Source organism: Lactuca sativa, chromosome 9, assembly GCF_002870075.4.
Source record: "Lactuca sativa cultivar Salinas chromosome 9, Lsat_Salinas_v11, whole genome shotgun sequence".
Classification (NCBI taxonomy): domain Eukaryota; kingdom Viridiplantae; phylum Streptophyta; class Magnoliopsida; order Asterales; family Asteraceae; genus Lactuca; species Lactuca sativa.
Window position 1 is genome coordinate 195,292,128 of NC_056631.2, and position 12,173 is coordinate 195,304,300.

At 35.7% G+C, this 12,173-nt stretch overlaps 1 protein-coding gene across 1 annotated transcript; it reads left to right on the forward strand.

The window, feature by feature from the left end:
* Positions 1-6,631: 6,631 nt before the first annotated feature.
* Positions 6,632-10,565, forward strand: LOC111905667 (lysM domain receptor-like kinase 3). The gene is made up of 12 exons (XM_023901362.3): positions 6,632-7,533; positions 7,710-7,743; positions 7,843-7,847; positions 7,942-8,103; positions 8,185-8,387; positions 8,517-8,606; positions 8,695-8,788; positions 8,879-9,030; positions 9,130-9,221; positions 9,539-9,677; positions 9,873-9,971; positions 10,180-10,565. The coding sequence occupies exons 1-12, from the start codon at positions 6,900-6,902 to the stop codon at positions 10,342-10,344; spliced, it is 1,869 nt and encodes a 622-aa protein (XP_023757130.1). The 5' UTR covers positions 6,632-6,899; the 3' UTR covers positions 10,345-10,565.
* The last annotated feature ends 1,608 nt before the right edge of the window (positions 10,566-12,173 follow it).

Here is a 12,173-nt window from a genome sequence, read left to right on the forward strand (position 1 = left end):
GATTTAGCCTTAGTGATCTAAACTAAAGTCATAGAATATGTTAAACTAAGAACATCGATAAAAAGAACGCCCAAATCTGACTTCGTATGAAGAAGTTATGAGATTTTAAACAGACCAATCATGTCCCGGCTTGTTAAAAATATAACTTTAAAAATACATTCAAAATTAGCCGACGGAGTCTAAACGAAAGTTGTAGAGTACGTCTTCACCTACGCGTGGATATAAAGAACGTCAAAAACGGAGTTCGTATGAACGAGTTACAAATTATAATAACATATTTACGTATTAAAATAAAGTATAAATCATGTATACGTACACATATATATACATATGTATATATCATTAGAAAGGTATCGACGATGCGGTCATTATAAGACTAATTTTGAGTTCTTTCGACATTAGTTTAGTACAAATATCATTAAATCCATTTATAATAGTATTATAGAGGGGTGTTTAGTTGTTTATATAACTAAAAGGTCATTAAGTAATTATGGAGGATAGTTTTTGAAAATTCAATTAGTATAAATAAGAGCCTTGGGCTCTCATATTTCTTGCACCATTCTCTTGATTCAAGAGTCTTTCTCTCCTTATCCCCCGAGCATTTCGGTCCCTCGTGATTCGACTTCTCTTTCTGTAGCTTAGTATAGTAAGGTGAGCGCTGAAGCGCTGCACAAATCTTTCTCAGAAAGATTCAGCGACGAAGTTCTGCCCCTGCAGAGCCCGACTCCTAGCTAAAACCCCCTTGTAAGTAAGTTATGCTTACCTTATTTTAATATAGCTTATATTTAAAATTAGTATTGTTATTATGAACTTATAATAAATATTTGAGCTATTATTATAACTTATATAAGTGTCGTTATAATATTTTTTTTTAACTACTCGCGGTACGGGGAATCTCGTTTAAAGGGCCGCATAGGGTTGTTGGATTTCAGAAGTGCTATATGCCAAAATGGTCCTGCTCTCCGGTGTTTTATGTCTGGCCCCTGTCTGTACATAGTGGTTGGAAAATATTGTTTAACGCTTATATAATAATAATAATACTAAGACTAATAGTTGGTCACGGTAAATATTAGACTAAAATTTAGCGATAATAATGCTAGGTTTCGTCGAAGGAAAATAGAATCGTTAGAAGCAAGCGTTGCCCGATTTTGGAATCATCACCTTAACAAGTGAGTGCATAGTTACTTTCAACTTACACATAGATATGAAGTATTTTATATAAATTACGTGCTATGTGTGCATATTATCTGAATACTTGCTATCTATGCTAGATGAACGTTGTTATACATGTTTTCAATGATTTAAACTGTATATGTATTTTATATCTACGAAAATGTTGGGGTAAAACATAGGTAGATGCAATAGGTGATGTGTGATAAAATGATGAGAGGCCTCAATGTTGATGTTGTTGATTCTGTCATCTAGCGGAGTATGGATGACGACCACGGACTCTTCTAGACAGTCCAGTGGAACACTAGCAGACTCGCAGCCTGTAGGTGTTTGTGAACGATATGTTCACCGGTGTACTCCATCCCCCACATGGTTGCCTTTAGGACATTTATTGCTGAGGAATCCCCTTAGCAGTAGTGTCCGTCCCGATGATGATCCTTAGGCTAGGTCCCTTATGATAGGTGTTTAGGGACGTAAAGTGAGGATAACGGGAACGGGTAATCGGGTTATTGTTGATCGATGAAATTAATAAACTTATTTATTGTGGGTTGAAAACCCTATGTGCTCACCAGGCTCCCAAGCCTGACCCACTCAGTTTTATGTATTACAGGTAGTGGCGCATGAGCATAGGTGTGATGTTTTGGACGAGGGATTACGTATATAGGCCTGTAGATATGAAATAATGTAGTAAGGCTTATATTGTACTGTTTATGCTTTTGATCTGTACGAACATGACATCCCGAGTCTTTTAATGAAATACATTTCTATGGAAATGCTTTTGATAAATCTTTATCATATTTTTGTTTTGGGACGAATTCCGCAACACTTTCATTTAAAATGTAACTCTGATTTTTAAACAAAACATAAACAAACCGGTCTTTTCTGGCCGTGATTTTGGGGATGTTACAAGGCGGGTCCTACTTTGTGCTGTAGGCTAAGATACCCAGGGCGGACCGGTTGTTCCGAAGGCCCAGCGAGCGGTCCGGATAGGCTGTAGGCCCCAAGAGGGCGGACCAGACGTGCCGAGGCTCGGAGAGTGGACTAGGCCGACTGAAGGCACGGTGCGGGCGGACCAGTCATACTGTAGACTCAGAGAGTGGACCAGGTGGATTGAAGGCCCGGTGCGGGCGGACCAATCACACTGCAGACTCGATGTATGTGGTTAGATTCGGAGAGTGGACCAGGTGGATTGAAGGCCCGGTGTGGGCGGACCAATCACACTGTAGACTCGAGGTTTATGGCTAGACTTAGAGGGTGGACCAGGTGGACTGTAGGCCGGTGTGGCGGACCAGTCACACGGTAGACCCGAAGTGCATGGTTGTTCTGTGATCAGATATGTTGTGGCATGTTATGCGTGTATGGTATAAGTGGTTGGTATTTTGGGGATATCTCACTAAGATTTCGGGCTTACAGTTGTGGTTTTATGTTTTTCAGGTTCTTCAGGAGACCGTGGCAAGGCGAAGGCGTGATCGTACCGCTCCTCATGATTTTGTAGTAATGTGATTCTGGGAATACGCTAAATGTTTTGTATTGAAAACCTTTTTGTAATGATTTAATGGAATCGAGTTGTTTTTGAAAAATTTAAAATTTGTTGTATTTTTCGGTCGTTACATGGCATTTTTCTGTCATAGAATTTCAAAGATGAAATGGGTATAAGTCTTTTAGTAATTGATACAAGTCGAGTGTCGTGAAATTAGTTCATTAGTTTTTGAGTATAGTATTTTCCCGACTTCCACATGTTTGCAAACAAATTCATAGTAGAAATCTATATAAATAAACTTAGGAATTTAGTAGTAACGACTTCAAATGGAGTCTTATAATTTTTGTTTCAAATCTGACCCACTCCTAAGATTCCCTTGTCGTGCCCCAATTGTGTGTAATTAAAATTTTAATAAACTGTTGAACCTAATGAGTTTGCCCTAAGTCCACAACCAAACAAGGAACAGGTCCTAAGGCGGACTCACCATTTCTAGGCCAATCATTTCTTAATTACACATGACTTTGGGGTACACCTTAAGAATCTTCGAGTTATTAGTTGTAAGTTGTTTGTAATAATAAGTAGTGAGGTCTAGTGCCAAACATCCAATGAAAATAAAATGCATGCCAAATTCATTGATAAACTTTTAGTACATATTGTTTTGGGGAAAATTTGACCTCATAGGGGTCCACATTACATCAATGTAAAAGATAGTTTTTGGCATCACAAAAGCCCTTTGACTAGTGTAATCACTTAATCGCGAGGTCAACCTATTCGCAAGAAAGAGTAGCACCAACGCATACTCGAAATCCTAGTTTTATACCAAAACATGAGCAGTGCAAACACTACTCGCGGCGGGTGGTATCTGGTCCATGGTGACCCTGAGATGAGGTCGAGGCTCCCTGAAGCTCCGCAATCCGGCGTTCGTCCGCGATTACTCTCTCCTCGAGAGCTGCATACCTCTCCTGGTACCCCGTTACCTCCGATCGAGCAGTGGTAAGGTCCTCGATAAGTTGGTCCACTAGATAGAAGTCCCTTTCCAAATCCCTGGTGCGTGCATCGGTGGCTGTCGTGACTGCGTTGGGATTCCGAACTTGATCTGTCATTTCCCTACTCTGGTTCCCCAAATTCGTGATATGTTGGACCATGACGGGGAGGGCTCTATTAGCCGGTCCCCCGTGGTTGAGGTCGTAGTAACCACGTTGGTCGCCATATGGTGATCGTTGGCGTTGTTGTCGGCTCCACCTCTCGATCATGGTTACCCAACGGGGCTTAGGCCCGTTGTAGCCGAAACGGTTCGCAGGCACCCTGGCGATGTAAGGAGGGTTGAAGACTTCCTCCTCTGGTTCCTCTTCTTCTTCCTCTTCTGATTCTTCTTCTTCATCCTCCATTTCCTATTCATCCTTAGGTTCTTCTTCTTCGTCAATCTCCTCCGAGTCCTCCTCAGGATCCTCCTCGGGATCCTCCTTGATCATCTCCTCGGGTTCTGCCTCGAGCCATCCGGCATTTCCCTCATTAGGGAAGTAAGGGTCTCCAGGTAGGTGAAATCCGGCCATGACGTCTGCGCGAGAAATGGGGGTGTAAGAAGCATGTAACGGATAATAATAATAATAATACTGCGCTATAGCAACCTAAAATAGTCCTATAGTATTTTAAGTGTTTAGGTTTTGTTTTTAAAGCATTCTTTGTAGAGTGAAGTTAGGTCGTTAGATTTGTTGCCCATTACGACTATCCCCTAGTATGTGCAAGTCATTTCTCGAACGGATATAGTTAATCAGGCTATATCCTTCCCAAAACTAATTACACATACCAAGGCATACTCGTAGTGTTCAACTCCTCTTCTTTTACTTTATGTTCTCCTTGGTTATGACACTACGCGAACATGTATGTATACTTTTAACAAGAAAACTATTTATTTTCTAAAAAAAAATCAAAAACAGCTTATAAGCCCCAAAAAAAACTTCGAAAAAAACCTAAAATGGTGTAAATTGGACCAAGAGGACAGTTTTAGGAAACCATAGGACCTGGTGGGCAATACTTGAGCACTTGTCAATTTGTTGGATGCGCTAGAGTGACGTGGCAAGCCACGCAGACTAGGAAGGCCACTTAGGACGACTAACGGCTTCAAGTAGAAGACGTTGGCCAAAATGACTAGCAGGGTAAGTTTTTTAAACCATATGGACCAAACAGGTATGTGTTTTCATAATTGTTCTGATTTTGCATGTTCTGGGAAACAAATGGACCAATCTCATAATTTTGTAATGACAAGATTGCAAAGACATGAAAAAAACTCCTTATTTATCAAATTCAACAAAAACTCATTAGATGTCTAATTCCATGTGTTGTTTTTTTGTGTTTGTTAATGCAAGGCTCTTTCTGTTTCTTAGAGCATCCATACCAGTTCTTTCAAACCAAATTGCAAAGCCACGTACTCATTATTTGAAAGCCACGTAGGAAGACTTCTTTCAACTGCTGAAAGGGCATTGTAATGGGGCCCGCAATACTTTAATTAATTTATTATATTATTTTACTGCTACATATCCCTCTTGCCTCTTATCTCCTTGCAATTATTTTTAATTTCAAATGGTTGTATAATTAAGTAATTATCTATGCTTTTCCTTTTATGACTTCGTCAAGATTTTGATATATATTTTTTTATGTTTAGCAACATAACTATACATTATATTGTATTATTAAATTCATTAAATTTGTTAAATGACTTAAATCTAAACATGTACTTTTTTTTTATCATTAACTTAAAAAAATTGTAGGGATACTTTTCAAAATAGATAAACAAAAATAACTTTTAAGATATTATATATATATATATATATATATATATATATATATATATATATATATATATATATATATATATATATATATAAGGTTATTATTGATGTGTCAGTGGGGGCCACTTTTGAAAGAGTGCTGATATTTCATTGATATGAATGTTTATTGCAAATGGTGATGTGGTATTGCAAACGATGATGTGACACAATTGAAAGATAATTGATATTGCACTGATGTGGATGGTCTTAGACTCATATGTTGTAAGCGGGTCATTTATGTATTATATATTTGTTTATTGTTTAACCTAGCCTAGTCCACATGTCTTTATATAGCCGACCCATATACACTTTGTATATATTATTGTGTTGTATGTTCTTATGAAATCAATTAAAGTGGATATCTATTTCATTGATTTCATAAGATCATAACACAATAATATATATTCCACTTTCAGTGATTTTATAAGACGACACGTATGGGTACAAACGAGAAGTAACGCCGGTGACGTGACATGCCTCAACGGCGTCGTAACGGGGGGAACACCGCTCCCAACTTGTTGAATCTCTTTATGGTGAATCTTGTGGTAACGAGGACGAGATAAAACAAGAAGGGTGATTGGCTATTTCCTTCATCAATCAATCAAATAATTTTCTCTATTTTCTCTCTCTACCTCTTGACAAGATATAACATCTGGAACATCATTTCCCCCTTGGTGTTATGGATGAGGTGGCACCAATTTGGTGTTACATTCCGTTGCCCACACCCAATGCTATAAGAACATACGACACAATAATATATACAAAGTGTACATGGATCATCAAAGGTTTGTGGACTAAACTAGGCTAAACAACAAACCATTACACAACATATAAATGGACCATTAACACAAAAGAGATGATGCTAAAAGTAAACATAAATACCTAACAAATTAGTTCTTTTTAAGACAAAGAAGGTTAAACTTTAGGAAGATGACTGAATCGGTAATTTTTGGTAAACAATTGGATGATTTATGTAATTTCAATATATTAATTATTTAAATACAAGTTTATATATAATTTGTTTAACTCAGAAACCAGAAATGTTTTTAATAAAATAATTCAATAACAATCATTGTATTTCACTTTTTCAATAATAACCACAAGTAAAATGATTCAAAAAATCATTAGAAAAGAATCCATCCATCTTCATAATTAAACAACATCGACTACAAGTGAAAAAAACCAGAGCAAAGACTTTCAATGGCGGCAACATTCAGCTGTCGACTAGTCTAACACGCCTACAATTAAAGCCCGACAGCCATTTGTTTAATCAGTCAATCAAAATATGCATATATTCTCCTGGTGATTCTTCAATCCAATTATTTTTCTCATCAAATCATTCGTTTGCTCAATATAATTTCAACGGAACCAAACAGAATCGGTCAACGCTGGCTTCAATTTTACATGAACCCTAAGAAATCATGTTGGAGCTCAATATGGGGTTCCGATTAGTAGCAGTTTTGTTATTGAGTTCAATTTATTTCTGTTCGTTCGTTCAATCCAGATGCAGCGGAGGTTGTGATTTAGCGCTTGGTTCGTACTTCGTCTTACCTGGAAATGAACTCATTCCAATTTCCCAATACATGGACACCGATATCAACAGTATTCTGCAGTATAATCGTGGGACTATCCCTAATCAGGATAGTGTCCAATCGTTCATCAGGATTAACGTGCCGTTTTCTTGCGATTGTATCAACGGGGACTTCTTAGGCCATATTTTCAGCTACACTGTTAGGTCTCAGGATACGTATAGAGTGATTGCGAGTGAAAGGTACGCGAATTTGACGACTGCGGAATGGATTCAGAGGTTTAATTCTTATCCTGCAAATCGTATCCCCGATGTTAACGTCACCCTTAACGTGACGGTGAATTGTTCGTGTGGAGATAGTTCGATTTCGAAGGATTATGGTTTGTTCGTGACGTATCCTCTCCGGTCAGGTGAGACTTTGGATTCGGTTTCTTCCGCCGCGAATCTTAGTTCCGACTTAATTCGAAGCTATAATCCCGATGCAAATTTTAGCGCTGTCAATTCGTTGATATACATTCCGGGCCGAGGTTAGTATTTGGAACTGTTCAACGGATTCTTAGGCACCTGTTTTTGGCTTGATATGATGTGATTGTGTTACTTGATTATGAATGATGATAAATTTGGGATGAATTCTATGAAAATTATCAACTACTTGTTAGCTTTCTCATGAAATTGATTTGTTTGAATGTTTGGTTTTTTGCAGATGAAAATGGAAATTATCCACCCATAAGAACCAGGTACCTTCTTGTTCTTCAATAACATCTTATTTGCTGAAATTGATGACTGCTTTTATACATTTAACAAGTCGTCTTCTTCGTGCTTGTTATCTTTTGCAGCTCAGGTGACCCAACTTTCTGTGGCCCTTTTTAATATCTTTTTGATTATAAATGTGAGTTATGGAGTTGTGAAGCTACAATCTGCATTCACATAAACAGGATTATCAGGGGGAGCCATAGCTGGAATAGCTGTAGCAGTAGTAGCTGGAGTGCTGTTACTTGCAGGTTGCTTATATTATGGATTTTACAGAAAAAAGAATTCAGAAAAGAATCCAGCTTTGTTAAAGAACGCACAGGCTCAACTTATGCAGTCTCCTCGAGGTATTTATCACAAAATTCATCTCCATTTCTATTGATAAAATCTGTATTGATTTGTTGATTTGTGTTCTTTTTCAAACTTAGGGCCAGGTGGCACTTCAATTGGAGGTTCAAATTCCAGTGGTCATCCTGTTGGTGCCTCACCTGGGCTTACAGGGATAACAGTTGACAAATCAGTGGAGTTTTCATATGAAGAGCTTTCAAAGGCTACAGATGAATTCAGTCTTGCTAATAAGATTGGTCAAGGTGGTTTTGGTGCTGTTTATTATGCAGAACTCAGAGGCGAGGTTTGAAATTATAGTTTTAGATATAATTATGTGATTTCATCTGTTCATACTTCCATTTACCCTGATTTTAATCTTACATGAATTCTGATGATGTATTAAGTGGCTGTTTCTTATTGCAAACTTTTTCAGAAAGCTGCTATCAAGAAGATGGATATGCAAGCATCAAGAGAATTTTTAGCCGAATTAAAGGTCTTAACACATGTTCATCATCTAAACCTGGTATGCAGTATTTCAATTACTAAATATATTTATCAAGATTTTGAGTTGACCATATTTTTTTTTTAACATTTGACTTTATATTTTGCAGGTGCGTTTAATAGGATATTGTGTGGAGGGCTCCCTTTTTTTGGTGTATGAGTTCATTGAAAATGGAAACTTGAGTCAACATTTACATGGAACAGGTGAAATTAAGTTCAAACATAACAACTAATTTCTATAATGAATACATCCAAACAAGAGAAATTTATGTTCTTTATAATGTCAATTTTCAGCAAGGGACCCACTATCCTGGTCAACTCGGGTCCAAATCGCCCTTGACTCAGCAAGAGGTCTTGAGTATATTCATGAGCATACTGTTCCTGTTTATATACATCGTGATATCAAATCAGCAAATATATTGATTGACAAAAATTATCATGGAAAGGTGTGTGAATGTTTATACTTTATATTGTCATATTTTTATTTTTTTAGTGATGAAGTTGAAGATGGAAATGATTTATTGGCACTACATGTTTACTTATAGGTTGCAGATTTTGGTTTAACAAAGCTGACTGAAGTTGGAAGTAATTCTTTGCCCACACGTCTTGTGGGTACCTTCGGATATATGCCACCAGAGTAAGGGTTAATTTTGTCTTTTTACCAAGAGCCCTTATGCATAGTTGTATGTGGGTTCATAGAATCCTACATTACGATTTTTTTTCTTCCACGTGACTATACAAGCTTTCTAGGGCCTTTTTAAATGATGAGGGCATTTACGTCTTTTGCACATATGAGAGGTTAAGAGTGAGTACATGTCCTACCTTTTTGGATGGGACAAAAACTTGCAATTTTTGTTCCATTCACAGTACACAATACACAGTACACAGTACACAATATGACAGTACACAGTACACAGTACACGGTACACAGGTTCTCAAATTATTGGGTGGCAGGTATGCGCAATATGGCGATGTTTCTCCAAAAGTAGATGTGTATGCATTTGGGGTTGTACTTTATGAACTTATTTCAGCCAAGGAAGCCATAGTTAAAGCAAATGGCTCTAATGCCGACTCAAAAGGGCTAGTTGCCTTGGTGAGTTTTAATTCCCATGTATTTAACTAATTGTCACATGTTTGTTTTTTTTTTCTTAATTTTCTCTATTAAGTTGTTCTTTCTGCATTAAGTAAAAAAGAAACACTCATATATATATATATATATATATATATATATATATATATATATATATATATATATACACTAATGTGTTTGATATTCGATGATTTACAGTTTGATGAAGTTTTGAGTCAACCTGATCCAAAAGATGACTTGGTCAAGATGATTGATCCTAGGCTCGGGGATAACTACCCTCTAGATTCAGTCCGTAAGGTAAATCTTTCGTTTTTTGATGAGGAGGGTATTTACGTCTTTTGGCAAGACGAGAGATAAAAAAATGAGTCTATGTCCCACCTTTTTGTGTGGGACAGTCCCAAGTGGCATCAGTCACAGTCCAATGCATGTCAAACGCAGTATATGGTTATCATGTTCTGTCATGTCATGTCCTGTGTAACAATTTTTATTGCGAATTGGAATGTAGATGGCGCAGCTTGCGAAAGCTTGTACGCATGAGAATCCGCAACTACGGCCAAGTATGAGATCGATTGTGGTTGCATTAATGACGCTTTCGTCCTCCACGGAGGATTGGGATGTTGGTTCCTTTTATGAAAATCAGACTCTTGTGAACTTAATGTCTGGAAGATAGTGACAAGAATTTGTGATTACTTTTACCTCTTTGTTTCTTGATATATATATTTTTTATGATTCTTTTGGGATGTGCAAGTGTAATGTAATGTATGAACAAATTATTTATTGTTTTTATGATGTAGATTAGTTTGATGAGTGTTGTATGAAAGAAAGGGAATTACATTATGTGTATTACATGATATTATATTAGTGGATATTAGTAAATGTTTATTTTTCCTATATTCTTTAGAAGGTTAAATTTTAGTATTTATTTAATTAAGCATTATTGCAAAATACATCTTTTTTTGTCTATTATCATTTTAGGAAACATAATTTTGAATAAATATTTAAGGGCTATGTTATAAGGCTAGATGGTATCTCCCTTCCATACCATGCTATGGGGTGACGTGACACTACATGGAGGTGGGGGAACACCACACCACCTGGTGTGGTGATTGCGATACTTCCACCGCAGGAAGCAAAAACACAGTGCAACAACATTTCTTTTTTCTTCTTTTTGTTTTTTTCTCTAGTTTGGCACTTGTACAATACTAATGTTATATATATATATATATATATATATATATATATATATATATATATATATATATATATATATATATATAATTTAGATAAAAGAAGTGTGGGTGACCATTTACTAAAAGTGAGGGAAGAGTAGGAGAAAATTTCTTGACATTGATTTTACGGGGTAAAACAGAGGGGAGTGAAAGGGGTACACCCCCAACCTTAGTATACGATAAAAAGAAACACTATTATTTCTAAGAAAGTCTCTTAATTGATTATACATTAGGTAAATATTCATTTAAGATAGAAACTAATTTTGTGAGTCTCTTTCGAACAAAAAAGAAATTGTGATACTTGTTTATAGTCATATACATGGCCAAAAATTTCAAGAAAGGAAAAAAAACAGCATTAAATTTCGTTATTTTTAACATCCGAAAAAAATAATGAAAAAAATCATTGTCTAGTGTATTATTATTATTATTATATAACATTATTTATAAAAATACAATATGTTTACTATTCTATTACAAAATTACAGTAGGCAAAAATTTAAATCCTAACAATATTTTTATAGAATATTACAAATAATAATTATTATGAACAATATTCTCTTACAAATATTTTTCTGGAACGTTGGGTTTTATTTTATTATTATTGGATATTAAAAGTGAGAAAATTAATAGAAAATAACTTTTTTTTTGCTCTGGAAATATATGATCACGGATACATAAGTCCTTAAACAATACTCATGGATGAATATCTCTACTTTTACCACAACCATACAACGATAGAACTAGAGAAACTTAAAATTTGTTTTTGCAAACAAACAACTTTAAATATCTGTTTGATAGGATAAAATTTGGAACGATTGTGCATACATAAGTCATGTGCCATCAATTAATTTCTACATTTAGATACACATTTTGAAATAAATATATTCTAAAGATTTATGTTATAATTTTATAATTGAATAAAATATTACAATTTTTTATTTAGGAGATGTTTGACTTATCTTTTTTAGAGCCAAAGAATGCAAAAGATGTTTGGGAAAAACATTTTAAAAGTTATTTTTGGATTTTGAATATAAGGAAAAATGATTTTTTGGAAAAGTCAGAAAATCCGGATTTTATATAACTTTTGCTAAAAAGACTTTTGCTCCCAAAAAGATAAGTCAAACAGCCACCTAAGTAACGAGTCTCTGTTTTGATTAGAACACATGTTTTGCAATAACTGAATCAAGTAACAGACTAAAACAACTTTTCTTCCATACAATATCCTCTTTAATATTTTTTAAATTAAATCTGAAATCTGGATTATGATATA